Source organism: Phacochoerus africanus, chromosome 16, assembly GCF_016906955.1.
Source record: "Phacochoerus africanus isolate WHEZ1 chromosome 16, ROS_Pafr_v1, whole genome shotgun sequence".
Lineage (NCBI taxonomy): Eukaryota > Metazoa > Chordata > Mammalia > Artiodactyla > Suidae > Phacochoerus > Phacochoerus africanus.
This window is the reverse complement of record NC_062559.1, coordinates 17,621,208-17,644,807: the sequence shown is the minus strand read 5'-3', so window position 1 is coordinate 17,644,807 and position 23,600 is coordinate 17,621,208. Positions and strand designations below refer to the sequence as shown.

General features: G+C 37.4%; 1 protein-coding gene across 2 annotated transcripts in view; it reads left to right on the top strand.

Moving 5' to 3' along the window:
- Positions 1-2,598: 2,598 nt before the first annotated feature.
- Positions 2,599-23,600, top strand: part of MKLN1 (muskelin 1) — a 165,711-nt gene continuing 144,709 nt past the window's right edge. For both annotated transcript variants that reach the window (XM_047763694.1, XM_047763693.1), the window contains exon 1: positions 2,599-2,768. In XM_047763694.1, the coding sequence (XP_047619650.1) occupies positions 2,671-2,768 (98 nt within the window). In that variant the 5' untranslated portion in view covers positions 2,599-2,670. The remainder of the gene's footprint in view (positions 2,769-23,600) is intronic.

The window sequence follows — 23,600 nt, the reverse complement described above, 5'->3', positions numbered from 1 at the left end:
AGATCAACAGAGAGTAAAAGATGATTTGTTTTAAGGGTTGACAAGATAATTGGATTACTAGAGCAGCTGATTCTTGAAAAATCATGACCCATTGCTCAGGTCTCCATGAGACCATTGATATGTACTAATCTTTGAAGTGTGGGGGAACTAGAGGGACTAAATGGCTGCTGACAGTTTCCAGGCCTTCCATGGGTATCCTTGCGATAAACCCCATCACTTAAGGCTATGGCCCAAAGGCAAAAGAGGTAAAAGGGTACCCTCAGGAGATAGGAGATATGAGCTACGGCAGACTCTTGCAGAATTTGAAATTTCTTTAGTCTTCTGTTTTACCTTAACATTTACACAAGTTTTGGGTTCAGTATCATATCTATCTGTATTTATGTTAATAAACAAATGCTTTAAATTATTTTACCATTTGTAAAATATGTGCTGCAGGAGAGCCATGCTGTCCTGCATCTTTACATTCTTGGTGGCAGTCATACCTCAGGGATACATTTTTGTAGACAGAGAAGCTCTAGCATTCTTTCTCCTTTGCAAATCAAGTACTGTTTTAGCACAATTCACTCATTCTTCTATAAATATTTATTGACCATCCACTATATGCTAGGCACTCCAACAGGACTAAAGATACAACTGTGAACAAGCTATGCACGGCTCCTACCTTCGTGAGAGTTATAGTTTAGGGAGGGAGAATGAGAAATAAAGAGGAAATGAAAATATATTGTGATGTTTGCTAGGATAAGGAAGGAAACTCAGGGTGACAAGAGAAATGTAAAAAATGGCACCTAACCCCGAAATAGGTGATGAGAATTAAATAGTCTGAAAAACAAACAGAAGTTAGTCAGGTGAAGAATGGGGGAAAGTATTCCTGGCTTGACTTAGACTAAATCCTAGAGTCCAGAGAAGGCACAGAACTTAGAGGAGCCAATTAGTGGCTAGAGTAAGAAGTGCAAAGAAGAAAGAAGAGAGAGAAGGCTAGAGAGGTAGGTAATCAAGGCAGGATATGAAAGGCCTATGCTAAGGACTTTCAATGTTAACCAAAGCGAATAGAAAATCACTGAAAGTCCAAGAAGTCATCTTAGGAAAAATTGGCTTATGTGTGTTTTTTATAAGATCATTCAGGCCCATAACTCTCTGTCTGGAAAACAAGGACTTGACTTACACTTGGCTAAGAGGTGTGGGTTGAAAATTCAGGGCCCCAAGCTAACTGAACTGAGTAACCATTTTAATGTTCTACCCTTAAAAGTATTTCTTTTTCCCAAAGATAACCACTAATCACCTTTGGGACTAACTCATCTTCTCTGGCCTCTTCCGTTGTCTCTGGACTCTCAACTCCAGTCACTGAAATTAGAGCATTTCCTCTAGGAACAAATAGTTCTCCAACATGCTGCAACATGCAAAGCACATGCGATTTTAAAGGTTAACATACTGTGGGCTTTCTATTTGGCATTCATGATCTGACATCCTAGTGGAGGCTACTACTAAGTTTTCCCCTATGGAAACAGGAAGTCAGGAAAGGATTTGAGAAAGTCTGGGCAGCTTAAGGGGTTATAACAGGAAAAGAATACCATTATAGTACTGAGGTGTTTCAACTCACTTTGGTCCTTCACGAAGAAACTCTTGAGTTTTTCCATGGTTCAGGAGGAGATGGAGATGCTGTGCAGGCTTTCAAGAGTGAAACTTTTCAGACAATGAATGACAAGTAACTTGATACTGCAGTGGCTAAGTCAAGGAAGAAACACGCACAACCCTGACCAACAGGTATTTGATGGGAAGTAATCTAAAGCTGCTAGATATTTAGGTATTGGTGTTCCTTTTCTGATAAGAAGTTGGTATGACTCTGATATGGTATTTGGAACACATGGGCTGTCATTTTCTTGAAACTCTGTCTTTTGCTCTTTCAAAACTTTCGGACTATATATCTGTCAGTTAAAAGTGGGCAGATTTACCAGCTGGAAGGATGATGACACCCAGTTTCCGAGCTCCTTAAGGACTATTCTGATCTGTGGGCGAATGTCATTACTGAGCAAACCAATTGCACAAGATGGGTATGAGAGGGCGCCCTGCAGATGCTTACAACAAAAGGTAGCACAGACTGAAAACTGAACAGGGTGAGAGGACACGCGCGCATTTCCTTTTCCTGTCTCCATGTGACTCTGGAACAGTGGACAAGACATTGAAAAACATGACAACTCCAGAGGGAAAGGCCATTAGCTATTCCATTCCAATTCCCTTCGATGTTGCTGCCTTAAAATAATTTAGAAACTGGAGAGGGCAGTGGTTTCTAAAGTCGCAAAGGCGTCCCTTCTCCAGGTTCGTCTTCTCATTTTCCCTTCCTGGCCCATAACTACAATTTATTTCTTTTCATAATATTTTTGGCTTTTCCCTTACCTCAAGCTTGTAAGAAAAGTCACTGGGGCACTCGCTTCCAAGCCCCACTGGAGAGCCCCTCAGGTGCTCACACTCCAGTCCCAGTTTCTGCCAGTCAGTCATTCAGCAACGCTCAGCGTCAGAGACCCCGAGGGCGAATTGCCGACCTGGGCGCTTCTCGCCGCTCCACGCTGGGCTAACGCAGCGAGACCGGAAGAACTGACGGCCCAGGCCAGCTGCGGCCCCTTTAAGAACAAGCCACGCCCCTCCCCTCCTCCCGACCGCTACGGTGCTGACAAGATGGCGGCTGGCGGTGCTGTTGCTGCGGCGCCCGAGTGCCGGCTTCTGCCCTACGCGCTACACAAGTGGAGCTCCTTCTCCTCCACCTACCTTCCCGAGTAAGTACCGGGCCCTGGGCTCGTGCAGCCCTACTCTTCGGCGTAGTCACGGCTGGGCCAGGAGGGCCTTGGAGGGCAGTGGAGCGGAGAGGCCCAGGCGGGGCCTGGCAAGGGGGACGCGCGGCCTCGCGAGTCTCAGGCCAGCGGCTGAGAGCGTAGCCCGCCCCCGCTTCAGGGAGGGGTTAGTATCCGTAGAGCAGGGTCCCGGGGGGGAAGGGGCGAAGTGTGTGTCGGGGCCGGAGCGCGTAGGACGACAAGCAGCTGGGCGATGTCGCGGCTGGGATGTGGGGGTTGAGGAGGGCTTGAGGGCGGGCGGCTCACGGAGGTGGGGCAGCAGTCGGAGCTTTCGGGGTCCGGACGGCTGGCCAACTGGTGAAGACGTTTGAGGGCGCCCGAGGTGGCCGGAGAACGGAGAAGGTTCAGTAGATTGCTGTCGGGACAAAGTGTAAAGCTGAGGAGTGACTGTTCCTGGGGGAGAGGGGCTGGTGGTCCTGAAAAGTAATTAGCTCCAGAAGAGTGGTAAAAGTCACAGGCGGCTGAAAAGTTGTGGACTCTATCTGTGCGAGTGGGGAGACGTAGGATTTGTAGAGGAAATCTTTTCCGGCTGGTAGTTCTGAAAAAGAGAGTGGGCAGGAGGGACCTTGCAGAAGAGTACCATTACATGATGGCTCAGAGCGTGGATGTATGGAGACACAGACCCATTTCCCAGCCCAGAAATTCAGATGTAGACAGAAAAGTCTGGCTTCAGTGAATTTGGCTTCCAACCCTGTCTTGGTCTGGTTCCCCAATTTAGATATTAAAGAGTTCCATTGAGGTATGGAAGAACCTGATGTTTTCCTGTAGCAAATTGCTTCTGAAATGCTGACAATACTTTGATTCGGTATTTACTTACCTTTAGCTTATCTTTGAGAGGAGCAGATTGAACTTCAGTTTATGTACAGATAGGGAAACGGGCTTAGTAAACGTTTAAGATGTGTGCAGACCCTGAAGAAAAGTGCCAGTTGTCATCTTACAAGCCCAAGAATGATTTTATGAACAAAACAGTTAGAAATGATAAATTTTTGTTACTGAACAAATAAAATGACTAGATGTGTGAAGCATATTCAGTTTTCCACCTATATTTCATCTTGCCTTTTTTTTTTTTTTTTTAATCTTTTTGCTATTTCTTTGGGCCGCTCCTGTGGCATATGGAGGTTCCCAGGCTAGGGGTCTAATCGGAGCTGTAGCTGCCAGCCTAGGCCAGAGCCACAGCAACGCGGGATCCGAGCCGCGTCTGCAACCTACACCACAGCTCACGGCAACGCCAGATCGTTAACCCACTGAGCAAGGCCAGGGACCGAACCCGCAACCTCATGGTTCCTAGTCGGATTCGTTAACCACTGCGCCACGACGGGAACTCCTCCTCCTATATTTCAAAACTTCTTCACATTTTCTCAAATTTGATTTCTCTAGTTAAATCAGTCAAAAAGCTAAAAATTGAGCTGTGACTAGAAGAATCAAACTCTCTTGACTGCCAGCCCATTCTCAGGTCAAGGGATGACAGTCCTTCAAGAGAATCTGATTCAGTGAGGGGTGCCAAGTGACCTTTGGTCTGGTCTGGTCTCTGAGTCCTGTTGATGGTTGTATGGCTGTGTCCCCTGATTGATGCTGGAATCCAACTTTTAATGTGAGAATGAGACAGGTAAAACATTCTAGCCCTTAGCCACGGTTGAAATGCAGCCCTAAGTACTTAGGATTTTCAGGGCTAACAAGTTGTTGATTGTGTAGATAATCAGCATTTTTTTAACGCAGGTTAGGATCACAGTTGGAAATTGAAATGGCATCATTTGATCTGATGACTGTACGGACTTTTCCTGGTCATAAGTTAGACTGACTCCAGGAATTCACTTCTTAAATTTCTGTTGTAGGGGTGAGACTTGGATAGCACAAGTCTCATCTGAGTTATGAAATAAAAAGAGTACATTTCAAGCAGGAAATGATTAGTGGACAGCACTTTCCGAGTTAGAAGACAGCTCTTTGAAATAGGAGAAATCTATTGTTCTATTTTTCTCAAATATATTCATAAACTAGTATTTAATGCATATTTAACTTTTAAATACTTTCATTTATGCTGTTAGTCTTTATTCTTTTCACTTACACAGTATAGTTTTTATTTTAAAGCACTAAACTATTATAATGGAAGAGTGATCCGAACTTTTTTATCTGAAGGATTATAGCTGAGAATGGAGCTTAAGTTTGAGAGTTTTGTGTGTGCCATGCCCGAACTTCTATTAGCAAGTAGGGAATTGACTTTTCTTACCTTTGTCTTAAAATCCTACCAGAAATTGCTGTATTTTACTGGTGGTGACTGTCTTGTTAAAGTACTTCTTCCACAGGTCGAATTTTAAGTAAAGCCATTTGTTGAAATTGTCTACAGAATAACAAATATTTTGGTTCCAAGTCACTGGTTAAGGTATTTTGAGGGGGTAATACTAAAGCAATAGTAACAGTGGGAAACATTTATAATATGCCTTCCATTTGCTAGGCTCTCTTTTGAACACTTTAAGTGTATTGACTGATGTAATCCTCACAACAGTTACATAAGGAATCTTCATTTTCCAGCAGAGGAAATAGAAATGGAGAGGTTAAAACTTTCCTCAAGACACACAGGTCTATGAAGTCAGGATTTGAACTCCTTGCAGTTTGGCTCCACAGTTCATGACCTTAACTGTAGAGAGCTGTTCTGCTTCTGCACAATGGTGGAGTCACAAATTCAGAGATTTGAAAGCGTTCCCTGTATTAAAGGCACTTGGATTTTAGTTGTGAAGGACTTGTGAAATCATGAACAACAACAAAAAATTCATATCTCTATTTTCATTCCTAAAGACTTGAAAAACATTTTTCTTCTCCCAAAGGCAGAAAAAACCATCTTCCCTTCTAACTCTTTTACATTTATTTGAACTATAAAGTATTAAAGCAGATATAGATAATACATTTTTATTTTGAAACTAATAAAGTGGCCTTATATTTTTCAGTGTGCTTGAATAAGCTTGATTGTATTTTGCTTTTTTTTCCCTGAAGTTTACAACTAATTTGAGAATTAAGAGAAGTGCATCTATTTATTTATTTGGTGGCACCTGTGGAATGTAGAAATTCCTGGGCCAGGGAATGACCCTCCCCTGCAGCTGTGGCAACCCTAGATCTTAACCCGCTGTGACAGAAGGGAACCTCCAATTTAAATGATGATTAATTCTTAGAATTACATGCACTCATATGTAAAAATATTTTATTAGCTGCTAATCTCTGTATGCAAATGTTTATTGCTATAGATAATAGTGATACTAACTACAGTTTATTGAGCATCTACTATATGAAAGATGATTTTTCTATATAGTTTTACTTAATCTTTACTGAAGATCTATTTTGCAGATGAGTAAACTAGGTCCGTATAGGTTAAGTAACTTGCCTAAGGTCATACAGTTTTCAGGTGGCTCGACAAGTTCCCGGACTTAAAAACTGTTTCATGTGTCTCTAATAACAACCACCACTAGAGTACTTTCTATTCCAAAAACATGATGCTTAGGACTTGGCATGTTGTCTTTGATTTAGTCCTCAGAAAACTCTACAGTAAATACTGTCATTTTTTTTTTTTTTTTTAACAGCTAGGGAAACAGTTTCAGAGAGGTGCTTTAACTTTTGCAGATCTAAGATTTGAAAGGGTAGGAGATAGGACTCTAGTCTTGGGCCTTCTGACTTATTAAAGCTGTTTCAGTATTTTATATGGTTTTAGTATGTGCCTAATTGGGATTATAGATAATAAGTGCTATCAAGTTAGAACAGGGGGGATATTTGGATATATTTTGTCATTTAAGGTTTTAATGTACTAATATAAAAATTGGGAGGACCTTTGAGTGTATTTATACATTAGGTAATTTTATTGATATAGAATAAATATTCTATGAGATATAGAATATGTATTTCCACACATATTAGTGAGAGACTTGAACAGTTTAGATAGTAAAATTGAATGCATTTAAAGTGTTTACCTTTTTTTCTTTTATTCTTCTTTATTACTTAAAATCACATTAATTAAAACTGTACCTTTGTAGGAGTTCCTGTTGTGGCTTAGCAGTAAGGAACCTGACTAATATCCATGAGAATGCAGGTTTGATCCCTGTCCCTGCTCAGTGGGTTAAGGATCCAGCATTGCTCTGAGCTGTGGTGTAGGTTGCAGATGTGGCTCCGGCTCGGATCTGGCGTTGCTGTGGCTGTGGCATAGGCTGGCAGCCTAGCTCTGGTTAGACTCCTAACCTGGGAACTTCCATGTGCTGTGGGCACAGCCCTAAAAAGAAAAAAAAAATGTACCTTTATGAACATGTGATTAATGGTGAAGAGTAAAAGTGATATGATTTGACACCTGGGATAGGAGGTGAACCTGTTTCAACTAATTTAAAAGTTTATGTTTAAAAATGAATATATATTTTTTCTAATTGCCAAAAAACTCACCCTAAATTACTTTTGGAAAAATTTGCAAAATATAGACCCCTGAGGAGTTCCCACTATAGTGCAGTAGGTTAAGAACCCAACTGCAGTGGCTTGGGTTGCTATGGAGTTGTGAGTTCAATCCCCAGCCCAGCGCAGTGGGTTAAAGGATCTGTCTTTGCCGCAGCTGTGGCATAAGTCTCATCTGTGGCTCAGAGTCAGTCCCTGGCCCAGGAACTTCCATGTGCTGCAAGTGTGGCCATAAAATATATGTACATATGTATATGTATCTCCATAGAAACAAAATTTAAATTACCCTTAATCCTACTACCCAAAGATAACTAATTACTATGTGATATATGTCATTCCAGATATTATTGTGTCTGTAATATTTTCCAATTTGATATTGTGCTCTGCTACTCTGTATTCATTTTCCTAATCAATACATAATATTTCCTCATATTATTTAGTATCCTGTATTATCATTTGTTGTGGGTACATTATTATCCATATAATGATTTTATGGCATTTTATTTAATTGACACCCTTTTGGGGGACATTTAGGTTTTCTGGGTTTGTTTTGTTTTTGTTGTTTTTTGGCCATTAGGAGTATTAATGAGTCCTGAGCTATTGAATTGTTGGATTAAGGGTATCAGTTTATTTTCCTACTGTCTGCATAGGAAACTTGTTTCTATGTACCCTGGGTTTACTTTGGTATTATCCTTAGTAATTTGGGATTAAAATGTGATTTTGATTAAATAGGTCCTTAGAGATGTCTGGAGAGTGCATGCATAATTCAAAAGTGACATTGCTTCTTCTCATTTCTTTTCCGTCCTCCCTTCTCCCTTTATTTTGGCTTTTTAATGAATTTTGATTTTATTAATCACATGCATTTGAAAAATAGAACATATTTATGAGATTCATTTATTTGGTCTATAGACAGTTTCCTTTTATGTAAAAGTACTTTATATCTTGATCAAATACTGTGAAGTTTAATACTATGTTTAATTTTTCTTTCTTTTTTTTTTGCAGATAGGCAAATAGCTCTACTATTTGCATTAACTTTTAGGTAAAACATAGTAGGATTTTTTTTTTTTTTTTAAACAGCCGCACCTGTGGCATAATGGGAATTCCTGGGCTAGGGTAGAATCAGAGCTGTAGCTAAGGGGTAGGCCAAGGCAATGTCCTATCTTCTATGCCAACACTGGATCCTTAATATCTTGGCCGAGGGCAGGGATCAAACCTGAATCCTCATGGATACTATGTTGGGTTCTTAACCTGCTAAGCCACAATGGGAATTCCCTGGTAGGGTTTGTTGTGTTTTGTTTTGTTTTGTTTGCTTTTTAGGGCTGCACCTGCACATGGATACTATGTTGGGTTCTTAACCTGCTAAGCCATAATGGGAACTCCCTGGTAGGGTTGTTTCGTTTTGTTTCGTTTGCTTTTTAGGCTGCACCCTAACCCTAATATGGAGGTTCCCAAGCTAGAGGTCAAATGAGAGCTACACCTGCCGGCCTGTGCCACAGCCACAGCAACGCCAGATCTGAGCCGCACACGCGACCTATACCACAACTCATGGCAATGTCCACTGTGCGAGGCCAGGGATTGAACCCTCAACCTCATGGTTCCTAGTTGGATTTGTTTCTGCTTGGAAAATTAGATAGCTTCTAGATAATTATCTAGATGCATAGCTTCTTATCTATCTAGTTTTAAAAGTTTTTTGGTAATTTTCATTTTATGCATTCAACTTCTTAAAATGTACAATTCAGTACTTTTTAGTGTGTTCACAAATATATGCAACCGTCATTGCAGTCAGTTTTAAAAACATTTTCATAACCTCAAAAAGAAAACTATACCCTTTGTTATTATCTGCTAACTCGTCCGTCCCTGAGCAACCATTAGTATACTTTCTGTCTCTATAGATTTGCCTATTCCAGACATTTCATATAACTGAAATCATATAATATAGTCTTTGTGATTGGCTTCATTCATTTGGTATACTTTTTCAAGGTTCATGCATGTTGTAGCATGCATTGGTATTATCCTTTTCATGGCAGGTAATACTCAATTGTATGGATATACCACATTTTGTTTATCTGTTAGTAGGTGGACATTTAGCTTGTATCCACTTTTTTGGCTATTAATGAATAATGCTGCTGTGAACATTTGTTTACAAGTTTTTACGTGGTTTTATGTTTTAATTTCTCTTTGATAAATGCCTTGGAATGGAATTGTTGGGTCATGTGGTAAGTGGGTCATAAGTTTAACTGTTTAAGGAACTGCCATGCTGTTCTTGGTTGATTTTTTTTTTTTTCTCTGTTATTGAAGTAGTGCATATGATTTGAAGCTCTAGAAGGAGAGTGACCATCTGAAATTAGATAGCAAATCACTTGACTTCAGGTCTGTTACTCTAAGAACTTTCTGTGATGGTTGAGCTAGTCCTTGATCTTGTATTTTTGTTCAGAATGCATGTATATGGATTAGCTCCATGTCTTCATCTTTTAAACTATTTACCTACCTATCAGTGTACATACTTAGGTGGAGATGTACATGGGTTCACACATCTTTTGCTAAATAGTTTGTGGTGGGGATGTTAGTTGAAAGTTGATATTTTTTTCCTAAAGTTTGAATGGGAGATATTTATGAAATTTAAGTTGTTTACGAATTCCTTCCTTAAAAAAACTGAGGTATAGATTTTAAAAGAACTGAAAATAACTATAAGTTTGACAGAAGTTTCTTCCAGAATTTAAAATTTCGGATGATTGGAAAATTTACATATCTCAGTTCTGAAAGTTTAAGTGTTTGATATCTATCACCATCTCCTTTTTCTACAGCCTAAAATGCTACTGTGGATGACGGTTAAAGAAAACTGTTTTTTATTTATACTTTTATTGCTGCTTTGTGGTATTTGAGTCACAATTTTGGCTTTTCACCTTTTTGGCTATCCATGCCATAAACAAGTTATTGGGTGCCTCTAATTCTTGAATAATAGCAGGCCTATTTGAAGTTACAAGAAAGAATTTCTGGTGATGAGCTTCTATACATATAATAGTACAATAGAATATAGCAAAAGCTAAGTTCAGATGAATGATAAAAGCAGTAAATGCCTCAGAAGTGAGATTCAGGGGATGGAGCTTTTACTGTTGGCTTGGGCTTGAGTAGAGACTTCTTGGAAGAGGTAAATGAGCTATGATTTCCTTTAATACAGATCTGATTTATTTTACTGTTCTTCAAATTCCTTGAATGCAGGTATTTATTTTTACTCTTGTGCATATTCAACAACTCCTATTTGGGAAATTAGGTTAACATTTGGAACTTGTTGAGTTAGTATAGCATATCAGAACCAGGAAGATGGCTTGAGGTAGACTTTTCCCAGACGGTAATATAGGACACTTGATACAGGCTGGGTCATTCATCAGGTACTTCTTCCTTAGATAGTATATATGTGAACCAGTTTACTTGCTGATACTTCTCTTCACATTCACCACTTTTTACATTAAAAAGTAAATCTTTCAGTTTTTATTCAGATTTGTTTAATATTTACGGTTATAGATACTGTTTATTGAAGGCAGCTTGGCTGATTACAGAAGATGTTGTTTACTGAAGGCAGCTTGGCTGATAGCATTTCAGAGTCACTTACCATATTCCCCTCTGCACAATTAACATTTATTCTACTCATTATTTGTCAGTGAATTTCTTCCCTCTATTTACTCATACTTCCTTTATGATTCTGCATATTAGGAGAAATAAACATTCACTTATCACAAATGCATTTAGGAGATTTGCCACTTTCTATGCAAAAATTTAAGTATAATGAAAACAAAATTCTTTGAATTTTATTTCATTCTTTTAAGAAAATTAGGATATTTTTTAAATGTTTATAGTATTTTAACCTGCTTTTCCAGGGCACTTAGGGCAGTAATTATTTTCATATTTATGTGAAATATAATGCATGGGTTGCAAATTAATCCTCTAGCAAGTATGTAATATTATTGATAGAGTTGTGTAAATCTGAGATTTACTAGATTTACAGAACAATTTTTTTGAGATACGCTTGAATTATGATGGGCAATAGCTGCCATTAAAATGTAAGTTTTAGCATATTTTTTAATGCTGTAGATATAATGGCATATAAAAAACGCATAGGTCAAGAAAAACCAAACCCAACTCTTTATTAAGTATTTGCTCCATTTTATCTTTAAGCGCACACACACACACACACACACACACACACACACACACTCTCTCTCTCATTTGTATGCTTATGCATATAGAAAAGACTGCAAAGAATTTACAAAGGTCTTTTTTTTTCATTTTTTAAAGAATTGTTAAAGTATAGTTGATTTACAATGTTGTGATAATTTCTGCTGTAGAAAGTTGCTCAGAGTCTTAACAGTGATTATCTCTGGGGTGTAGTAATTGTGTTGACTTTAATTTTTTAAATGCCTGTTCTTTGAACATTGCCCGAAGTTTAAATTTTTTTTAATTAACAAATAAATATTACCTTTAAATAAAGAAAAAGTAGAGATTGTGTGTGAGTGTATATGATTTACTTGATTATAAACACACATTAAAGGATCTTAACCCTGTGTTAGTGAGTTTGAATTTTATTTTTCAGGAAGTGAGGAACCATCAAATAATTTTAAATAGAAAAGCGATGTGACTCTGCCGTGGCCCAGGTTGAGTCCTTGGCCCGGGAATGTCCACAGGTCATGAGTGTGCCCCCCCCCCCCAAAAAAAGAGAGAGGTGATGTGACTAAAGTCAGTGGTTTAAAATTTAAAATTTTAAATACTCTTCAGAACCAGTAATATCCATTTTTAGTTGCTAATTTTGAGCAGCTGTCTTTAAATTGGGGCATGCTTATCCCTGGGGATACATGTAGACTTTCCAAGGGGTACAGAGGCAAAAATCATTTTAAGGGATTCAGTTTCTTGAGTATTATTGTGTATTCTCTCTTAAACATTTATTGGCCTGTGGTTTAGGCCCTTTCTACTCAAAAGTGTATCTCACTCACCAGCAGCATTGCCCTTATTAGGTGCTTGTTAGAAATGCAGAATCTTAGACCCACCCCAGACCTATTGAATCATGATCTGCATTTTTAACAAGAACCCCAGGTGATTTGCCCGCACCTCGAAGTCTTCTAGCCATCCTATATTCTGTTTCATGGTTGCAAAAGAGGCATGCTTCTCTTATATTCCATGGATGTAAAAGTCTCCAAAGTGCCAAACAAAGGGACTGTTGTAAAAGTTGGTATTGAAATCGAGGAAACAAATGACTAAAAAAAGAAGAATCCTCTTGTAAAATCGGTTGCTCTCAATTCTTTCCTTTTAAACAAAATAAAAGGTCCTCCTTTGACCTAATCAATTTGTCTATTGATAAATCATAAAAAATAATTTTTAGGAGTTCCCTGGTGGTGCAATAAGTTAAGGATCCAGTGTTGTTACTACTGTGGCTTGGGTTGCTGCTATGGCACAGGTTTGATCCTTGGCCTGGGAACTTCTGCATGCTGAGGGCACAGCCAAAAATTAAAAAAAAATTTTTTTCTTTGCATCTGAGCTACAGCTGCCACCTACACCACAGCTGTGGCAACACCAGATCCTTAACCCATTGTGCCAGGCTGGGGATCGAACCCACACCCCAGCAGTGACCCAAGCCACTATAGAGACAATGCCGAATACTTAACCCTCTGCACCACAGCAGGAACTCCAAAAAATTTTGTTGTTGTTGTTGTTGTTGCTGCTATTTCTTGGGCCGCTCCCGCGGCATATGGAGGTTCCCAGGCTAGGGGTCTAATCGGAGCTGCACCCACCGGCCTACACCAGAGCCACAGCAACGCGGGATCCAAGCCGCGTCTGCAACCTACACCACAGCTCACGGCAACGCCGGATCGTTAACCCACTGAGCAAGGGCAGGGACCGAACCCGCAACCTCATGGTTCCTAGTCAGATTCGTTAACCACTGCGCCACGACGGGAACTCCCAAAAAAATTTTTTTTAATGCTAGCTAATTATGTGATTTTTGGCATATGATTCAGAAGGTAGGAATAGTCAAAAGATTAACAATACTAACAAATTCTGTTCCCATGTATTTATGTAAGCATTGTAAAAAAAGCCAGAAAAAATTCTGCCTATGTATTTGTTATTACTTTTAATACCATTTTACTCAATATTTAATCATTATCTGTCAAAGTTTATAATATATTTATATTGTTTTGGTTAGTGGTGTACTTATAATAGGATTCAGAAGAAATTTTTTAAAATTTCTGGATCAAAACCAAAAAAGTTTAATTTTTATTTATATTCTTTTTTTACAGAGAAGTCATGTAGAGTGAAATATAAAAGACCCTGCAGCATAGAGTAGTATTACACTAGTTAAAATTCTGTGGAAATTTAAGGAAAAGCAGGAATAATATCAATTTTTTACTGTATTAGAAGATCCTCTATGTGTTTTTAAAAATAGATGATGTTTTATATTGATATTTTTGAAAGAACAAACATAAAAGCTTTATTTAAAATGACAATATTTAGAGTTCACTGGAAATTACAACTTTTAAAATCATTATAAAATATGAAAAATTTTGCCTGCCAGTTTTAAAATTGTGAGGATATGCATAAATTTTCAAAATTATTTTAGGGAGTATTTGAGCAAAAAAGCTTGAGTACCATTACCTGACAGCAGTAGATCCCAATTTTGTTTTGCACGTTCAGGTTACTTGGGCAACTTTTTAAAATCCTGAAGTTTCACGGTCATAAAATAATCTATTTTGAGGGGCTGAGGCCCAAGATACTAGACTTAGGATGGAGCTTCCACAAAAATGATTTTTTTTTTATGGTTACGTATATACACATCTATTTCTTCTGTAGTTACATACATATACATAGCAAATGACCTGAAATTTAGAGCAAAAGAAAAAGATAAGGTAATAGTGAAAACTTGAGAGATCGAGGTTAGCTTTGACCCAGAAGGTACACTTGTTCATTTTCACAACACCTGGCTTAATGAGAAAGTGATGCTTTTTGATCAGGATACAGGACTTGGTAAGTGGGACTCAGGCTGGATTTCAGCTTTTACTCCTTATTGGGAATCTTCTTGTGTAAAGTACAACCTGATATAGCAGCCCAGCACCTTCTATCTAATAAGTCTAGAAAGATACCAGAAAAAATAGAGAAGACATTTTGAAAAAGAAGAAAATTTTTCTGAGCTGAAGATCCAAGACATTAGTTTGAAAAGGCCTGCTAAAAATGAAGAGACTAAAAAAAGTACCGCAAGTAACATACATTTCTGATGGAAGAGCTTGGTGCTAAAGAAGCTGCTTGCGTGCACACATGAGCTGGGCTTCGGGCGAGCTGCATATGCTGTAGGAACAGGTTGCTAGAGAAGCATCTTTACTGCAGAAACTGCGGGCTAGAGAAGCCTCATGTGCTGTGAGAGTCTTTTGGATAAGCATATTTGAACTGGGAAGCAAAAACACCCCCCAGTTCATTAGGGAGGAAGCAAAGACACCCACTATGTCCTAAGTTGATTCTCCTATCTGTTCTACTGACAGAGCCTACTCTTGTGCGGGCTGGCAAAGTACTTAAAGGACCCAAATCCATTTTCAAAGAGTAGGCAAAGAGGGTGAGTTTAGAAGTGAGAGTGAATAAATCCATAAATGGTGCACTTGTACTTTAGCTATTGATATGATCTTTTAGCTATTTTTTTCAACATTTCATTTATGTTTAAGCTAGTTAAAAGTAGACTTGGATCACCTAATAATGCCTATTATTGTTTCAGTTGAATTAATGTTTCTAGTAGGCCTTTGTATTTTCATTTTCCATTCTTGTAAAATAATAGAAATACAATAACATTTTAAGACTATAAAAATGGACACTGAACTGTAAAGATGGCAGTGCTTTAGAAACAAATGTTGGCTGGCATGTGGGGCATGTCAGCATGTGGCATTTTGGCTGACATAGTAGCTTGAACCATTGGCTGGATCAACTGATAAACATTCTGACTTTACAAAAGGAAAGACTGAGAGCTCTAAGCATATAAGATACAGAGTGTGGGTGTTCTGAAAGTTGAAAGAGAAAAGTTGATTGTCACCTATAATAAACTTGTTTTCAAAGTTAATATCACCAAACTGCTTATGTTCCATATAATGATTTAAAAAGTCAGAAAAGCACTCAAATTTTAATTCTTTACTACAATGATCTAGAATGTGACTTGCTATTATGACGTCTTATTAATCTTTGAGGAGAGCATTAAAATCAAACATTTCAGTTATTAATTATGTTATAACTTTGAATTTATTTGTGAATTTTACATGAACAGACATGTAAAACTGAACTTTTAGAAGACTGACATACAATTACAGCCATATAAATATATATATATATATATATATATTTTTTTTTTTTTGGCTGCCCCGCAGCATATGGAATTCCCAGACCAGGGATCAGATCTGAGGCACAGTTTCGACCTACACTACAGCTGTGGCAATGCCAGATCCTTTAACCCACTGTGCCATGCCAGAGATTGAGCCCATTCCCATTGTGCCACAGTGGGAACTCCACCGTTAGAGCTATATTAATCAGTAACATAGTTTGAAAAGTTAATATAGATATGTTAGGAAAAATTTAACTCCAAAGCTATGCAAAAACAAAGCAAGTTTTTGTGAGGGTGGTATCTATTGTAGTGATACTTGGTCTATAATATTCTTAAACTTTTTAATGATGTTAAGATTAGCTTAAAATCTTTTTAAAGTATTTTTTTTTTAGAACCCAGATCTGAAGTCTCTCTGAGGAACATAGTTTGAAAAATGCTGTGCCATAGGACTTAGATCTTGTTCAGAGATAAGGGGAGAATTCTCACAAAATGATCAGACTTGGATTAGCTAATATTGGTTTGACCTCTCACCATCAGTACAATTTAAATTACTACATTAAGCTGGGGAGGGGGGGAGGTCTAGTGCAAAGGAAAACATGGGAAAAAAATTGAAATAGGGTAGTATGGAGATACCGAACAAGGCGATTTGGGTTCTAATCCCAGTTCTGTCATCAGTTAATTGGTAATTTTGTATGAATCATTTGGTTTCTCTAGCTTTTTATTTATTTTCATACAAACCAAGAGGATTAGATGCTTAAGATCTTTTTTTGCACAAGATGGCATGGAATACTACAGAATAGTTTTTTAAAATAAAGGTACCCCCTCACCTCACCCTCTATCACGCTATAGTAACTCAAATTAAGCTAAATTATTGGCCAGCAAAGATATTTTGAGGACTTAATTTTGTCAGGAGATGATAGTGATTATTTCTATAAAATTATTGACACATAGATGAAATCATTGAGGGTGCTTGGAAGTAGTGTGATAGCTTAAATCTTTCTAATTCCTTTGTGAATATGTTGTTATTTTGTCTGAGTTTGGGAGAATATGCATATTAAGCAGTAGTAAAACCTTTCCCAGATCATGCCCAACTTTTAATAGTCTTGGCTTTATGTAGAAAGGGGCAATTCTTAGTTTTGAAATATATTCTGAAGGGGCTAATTGTTTAATTTCAGAAAAGATTAAAGACTCACACCATCTGAGATACTTAGCAAATGAGAACTATTTTTGTATGAATGTCTCAGAGGATTTTTTGTTTTTTTTTGGGGGGTGGGGTGGTGTGGGGGGATAACAAAGCATGTTAGCTAGTTTTCCAAGTTGGTTTTTGGCTAGTGGGAGTTTCCTATCTTACCATTCTTCTATATAGGAATGTTTGTTTACTTTGTTGCTATTCTCTTTTCCCCATGGTTGCTGCCTTTGTTTGTGTAAAGTGTGTATGTAGGTATATGTTCCCAATGTGCTTTGAGTCCTTAGAGAGAATTACTACAATCTCCAACATTTTCAAGTGCCTGGTCATAAGTTGAGTTGAATTTTGCTCTGGGTCATGGTAAGCAGTTGGTCTACTATTTACTAGACCATTGACATCCTATAATTCTCTTCAAAATGTGATGTAGGTATTAATTTACAAATGCAGACTGAGGCCAATAGAATAATAGCTTAATCAAGATCATTTATGAAGTAAGCATTAGGGCTGAGTTTAGAATCCATATCTTTATAAATCCAGTCATATTCTCTACATGACTAGAGCATATTAACAGACAATTTTAGATCTCATTTAGACCTAATGTAAATTTTTTGTCAATTAAAGAGGAATTGTTGTATGTCCAGGTTATACTTAAATGCTGTAAAATTGGTCTATTTCATTTTCTCCATCTTTTTGTCTGTTAAAAAGGAGAGATCATTTTAGATCACATCTTTCTTTTATACTTTGGATCCTATTCTGATTTGGTTCATTGAGTTAACTCTTCTTTCCTGTATTATAAGACACTTGGTTTCTGCCTCTGGCCCCCATTCAGGGCCTATCAGATCAACTGTCACTAATCTTTAAAAAACCTTACCCTTAACCTCCAATCTTCTATTTATCTGCTCCTCCGCACAGCTAAACTCCTAAGAGTTGGGTATATTTGCTGTCCCTGTTACTTCACTCATTCATTCTTTCAAAATATGTTTTAATAAATATTTTCCCAGCATACCCAACAGTAGGGAAAAATGAATACTAATTTTCCCACCTTGGACAGCTATCAACATTTTGCCTGCCCCCCCCCCTTTTTTTCATTCAATTTATTTCCACCAACTCTTTCTTCTGGTGTATTTTACAATAGTATAGGTTATGTCATTTAATTCTTAGATATTTTGGTATGCATCAAGAAGAAAACATTATGTTAGTTATAGATTGCTCCCTAATACATTACTGCAAACTTAGCAGTTTCAAACAATGCTGCAAAGTTTATTATTTATTATTTCTGTAGCTACATTTTCTGTAGCCAAATACCAGGAAATGATATCCCAGTACTTTTACTGTATATTCTGTTGATTAGAAGCAAATTACCAAAGTAGGACTACCGTTTAGGGCCATCTTTGAATTACCCTCCTAGAAACAGTTTTTCTTACAACTACAATGTCGTTATTTTATCTAACAGATTTAGCCATAATTCTTTAGTAATATCTGATACCTAGTCCATATTTAGTTTTCTGTTTGTTAAAAAAAATGCCTTCTTATAGTCTGGATCATAATCCAAACATTCATTGTATTTGTTGTTACAGCCCTTTAAAATGATTTTCAGGAGTTCCCCTCGTGGCTCAGTGGTTAACGAATCCAACTAGGAACCATGGGGTTGCGGGTTCGATCTCTGGCCTTGCTCAGTGGGTTAAGGATCTGGTGTTGCCGTGAGCTGTGGTGTAGGTTGCAGACATGGCTCAGGCGTAGGCCGGCAGCTACAACTCCAATTCGACCCCTAGCCTGGGAATCTCCATATGCCACAGAAGCGGCCCTAGAAATGGCAAAAAGACCCAAAAAAAAAAAAAGTGATTTTCATCAGGAACAGACTTACCAGGAGTTCCCACTATGGTGCTCTGGGTTAAGAATCTGACTGCAGTGGCTTGGGGCACTGTGGAGGCATGGGTTGGATCCCCACCCTAGCACAGTGGTTGAAAAGATCTGGTGTTGCTACAGCTGTGACATATGTTGACAGCTGTGGCTCAGATTCAATCTCTGAGATTCAATCCCTAATAAAAAAAAAAGTAAAAAAAAAATAGTCCTACCATTTTCTGTTTTTCTTCCATTTAATGATTTGTTGAAGAAACCAGGTCATTTGTTCTGCAGAGGCTCCCACATTCTGGATATATCCAGTGGCTTCTTTATAGTAGTATTTGACTAAATCTTGTCATATTTTGTATAGATTGGGAGTTATACAGAAAGACTTGTTTAGATTTTGGATCAAAAAAAATTTTTAAAAGACTCCTCCCTAGGTGGTGCCCCTTACTTTATATCACTTCAGGAAGAACAAAGTCTGGGAGTGACAGCTTGATTCCTTTATTGTAGAGTTTCCCATCCAATTTTCATTAATGGCTTTAATCTCCAAAGGTAACTATTGTTAGAAAAATAAGCTAATTAAAGATATCAATACTGGATTTTTCTAATTCTATTATTCTTTTGCATTTATTTGCTAGAATTTTTTTGACATAGAATTCTCCCTTATCCATTTGAGCATTTGGTTGCTCTGAAATACAGTTCTGTTGGAAAAGCAAGATAAATGCTTAATTCCTTTTAATAACCAATTTTCAGAATAATGAGTTGATATATACCTCCAGGTGTCTTTTTCTTTTTTTAAAAAAAGAAAAGCACTTATGAATCTTAGGCTTTTTATGTATTCATTGTGTTTTGTAAAATTTCAGTCGTCATTCTTTTTGATGCCAGATTGTTCTATCTTTGGCCGTTGGGAGCCCCTTCAGTCTTGGCACTCCTGTGTTCCTTTGACATGACCTCATTAATCTTTATTTTCTTGTTTTTTAACATGGCAGAGTGTCCTTGCCCCAATGAAGGAATGATGTTTGAGTTCATAATTGGAAACTAGGAATACTTATTGCTACTGGATTGTCATTTCTTGTTTATTTATTTATTTTTGCTTTTTAGGGCTGTATCCAAGGCATATGGAAGTTCCCAGGCTAGGGGTTGAATTGGAGCTACAGTTGCTGGCATACACCACAACCACAGCAGCCTCCCAGCTGTGGTCTGTCTACACCATAGCTCACAGAAACGCCGGATCCTTTAACCCACTGAGCAAGGCCAGGGATCAAACCCTCGACCTCATGGATCCTGGTCGGGTTTGTTAACCACTGACCCATGAAGGGAACTCCAGGATTGTCATTTCTTTTAGACCCCTTTAGAGTATGTAGCTAGGAGGTAAATATTTTTTAAAGAGAAAAAAATATCTTGAGTTCATACTGCTATTTCCAGTTCAAATTTGATTTTTGGGATTGTCACTTCTATGATTTTACAGTTCCATTATTTTTTCCTCTGTTATCTTTACTACATTGAGTCTTGCAGTTCATGAACACAGTATGTCTTTCCATTTGTTTAGATTGTGTTTGATTTTGTTCATCAGCATTTTGTAAATTTTTTTTTTTTTTAATAAGTCTGCATGTGCAGCATATGGAAGTTCCCAGGCTAGGAATCAAATTGGAGCTACAGCTCTTGGGCTAGGGATCAGATCTGGGCTTCAGTAGCTACCTATACCGAAATTGTGGCAATACCATATCTTTTAACCCCCAGTGACGAGCTGAGATTGCAACTGTGTCCTGGCGTTGTAGAGATGCCACATATCCCATCATATCACAGCAGAAACTCCTTTACTTTTTTATATAAACTTTATTATCTCTGTGAATTATCACCTTTATTTATTCTCTAGTTCTAGGAAAAAGCTTATTTTTGAGTGTTAATAAATTTATAAATTAATATGGAGAGAATTGACATATTTATGATAAGTCTTTCTATGCAGAAACATTATATAGCTTTGCATTTATTTTAGGCTTGCTTATGTGCCTTTTAGGAGTATTTAAAAATTTTTCGGAGTTGCCGGTGTGGAACCCTGTGAAATGAATCAGACTAGAAACCGTGAGGTTGAGGGTTCAATCCTTGGCCTCGCTCAGTGGGTTAAGGATCCAGCATTGCTATGAGCTGTGGTGTAGGGCAGCAGCTGTAGCTCCGATTCGACCCCTAGCCCGGAAACCTCCATATGCCATGAGTGTGGCCCTAAAAGACCAAAAAAAAAAAAAAAAATTTTTTTTCTTCTTTTTAGGTTTTATACATTTCTTTTTAAAGTTTATACCTAATATTTTATTTTGTTGCTGTTGTGAGTGGGGTCTTTTATTCCATTATATCTTTTTGCTTTTTAAGTTTAAAGGCTCTGATTTCTGTATTTTAACTTGATATATTTTTTCACACTAAATTCTCTTTGTGGTAGTTTAAAAAAATTTTTTAAATCAAAGTATAGTTGATTTACAGCGTTCTGTCAATTTCTGCTGGGTTCTTAACCCACTGGGCTATGACGGGAACTCCCGAATGTTTTTTTTTAAGCACTTATTTACTTTCTACTACAAAGTAAAGAAGTGCTTAAATATACTCCAAGGTACTACAAGATGCTCTAGATTTATTTTGGGTTATTTCTTGACCACTTCTTCATGGAGCCCTGGTTCCTTTTATTGGAAAATGCTATCAGAAACTAAGGCCTGGGTTTGTTCCTTGCTTCTGGGGTGTTGTTTATCTTAGTAACTCTCAGCTGACAAAGGGAAAAAATATATGTATGTATAGTAACTTGCATATATGTGCATATCTGTAAATATTTCTATACATAACCGTATGTATCTCTATTACACGAGTCCCTACTGATGTCTGGTACTCTAATCCATTACCACATGGATAATTCTAGACTCCTCCTCTTACTGATTTAATTTCCACTCCAATAGTTAGAAACTTGGCTCTTCCTGTATGATGTTAAATAGGAGTGCTTTGTTCCTGGTATTAAGGAGAAAGCATGTAATTTCTCATGTTAGCTGTGGGTGTTTTTAGATGTTCTTTATCAACTTGAGAAAGGCCCATTCTACTTCTAGTTTGCTGAGATTTTTAGTTATGAATGAGTTTTGGATTTTGTGAAATGCTTTTTCTGCATCTATTGATATCATATGACTTTTTAGGATGTTGATGTGATGGATTTCATTAATTTTTTTTTGGCCGTGCCAGTGGTATGTAGAGATTTCCAGGCCAGGGATCGAACCTGCACCACAGCAGTGACAATGCTAGGTCCTTAGCCCGCTGAACTATCAGCAAATTCCCTCATTAATTGATTTTTGAATGTTGAACTAACCTTGCATATGTGGAATAAATGCCATTTGATTGTGGTGTGTAATTATTTTTATAATCATTAAATTTGATTCGTTAATATTTTGAGTCAATTTTTGCATCTATATTCATAAGAGGTAATGAGCTGAAGTTTTTTTTTCTTGTAATATCTATCTGGTTTTGATGTTTGAGTAATGCTGGTCTCATACAAAGAGTTAGGAAGTTTTCACTTTGCTCTTAGTTTTTTAGAAATGGAAGGAGAGTATCATTGTTTTCTTTAAAAATTTGGTAGAATTCATCAGTGAAAACGTCTGGGCCTGGTGCTTTCTTTTTTGGAGGATTATTAATTGATTTGATTTCATTAATAGCTGTCGGTCTATTCTGAAGATCAGTTTCTCATTGAGTATTGGTAGTTTGTGTCTTTCAGTGAATTGGTCCATTTCATCTTTTGCAGTTTTGTAGGAAGAGTGTCATGTATAATATTTATTTTATTAACTTTTTGGTATCCAAGTGATCAGTAGTGATAACCTCTCATATCTGGTATGAGTAATTTGTGTCTTCTGTTTTCCTTTTCTTGATTACATAGCTAGAAATTTGTCACATTAACTTTTTTCAAATAGGCAGCATTTATTTTCATTGATTTTTATCTTTTCATTTCCTATTGCCAGTTTTATGGATTTTTTGCTTTTTTATTATTTATCTTCTCTGCTTTATATTTGTTTTCTCTAGTTTCTTGAAGTGGAAGTTTAGGTGATTGATTTTATTTTTATTTATTTATTTATTTATTTTTTTTAGGGCTGCACCTGCAGCATATGGAGGTTTGCAGGCTAGGGGGTCTAATCAGAGCTTCAGCTGCCAGCCTATGCCACAGCCACAGCAACGCCATATCCGAGCCATATTTGCAACCTACACCACAGCCCATGGCAACACCAGATCCTTACCCATGAGCAAGGGATCAAACCCACAATCTCATGGTTCCTAGTCGGATTCAGGTTTCTGCTGCACCATGATGGGAACTCCTAGGTGATTGATTTTAGACCTATCTTCTCTTCTAATATGTGCATTCAGTACTATATTCTTTTCCTTGGCTGCATCACACAAATTTTGATGTTTTTTTCATTTTCATTTAGTTCAGTACAATTTAAAATTTACGTGACTGGACCCAATGTGTTATTTAGAAGAGTGTAGTTTACTCCAAATATTTTGGGATTTTCCACCTATCTTTCTGATACTGATTAAGTTTAATTTACCACTTAAATTTAATTCCATTGTGTTCTGAGAGCATACCTTGTGTAATTTTCTGTACTTTTACAATTATTAACGTGTTTAATGATTGTTCCTGTGTGAGCTTGAGAAGAATGTGTATTCTGCTTTTTTGGATAAAATATTCTATAAATGTTAATTAGATCCAGTTGATTGATGGTGCTGTTCAGTTCAGCTATATCCTTGCTGAGTTTCTGCTCCTGGATCTGTCAGTTACTGATAGAGGGATGTTGATATCTTCAGTTATAACAGTGGCTTTGTCTTTTTCTTCTTGCAGCTTGGTCAGTTTTTCCCTCAAGTATTTTGACAGCAAAATGTGTAAAAACAGACACATTAAAGATTGTTAATGTCTTTTTGGAGAACTGACACTTTTTACATTATGTTGCCCTTCCTATCCCAGGTG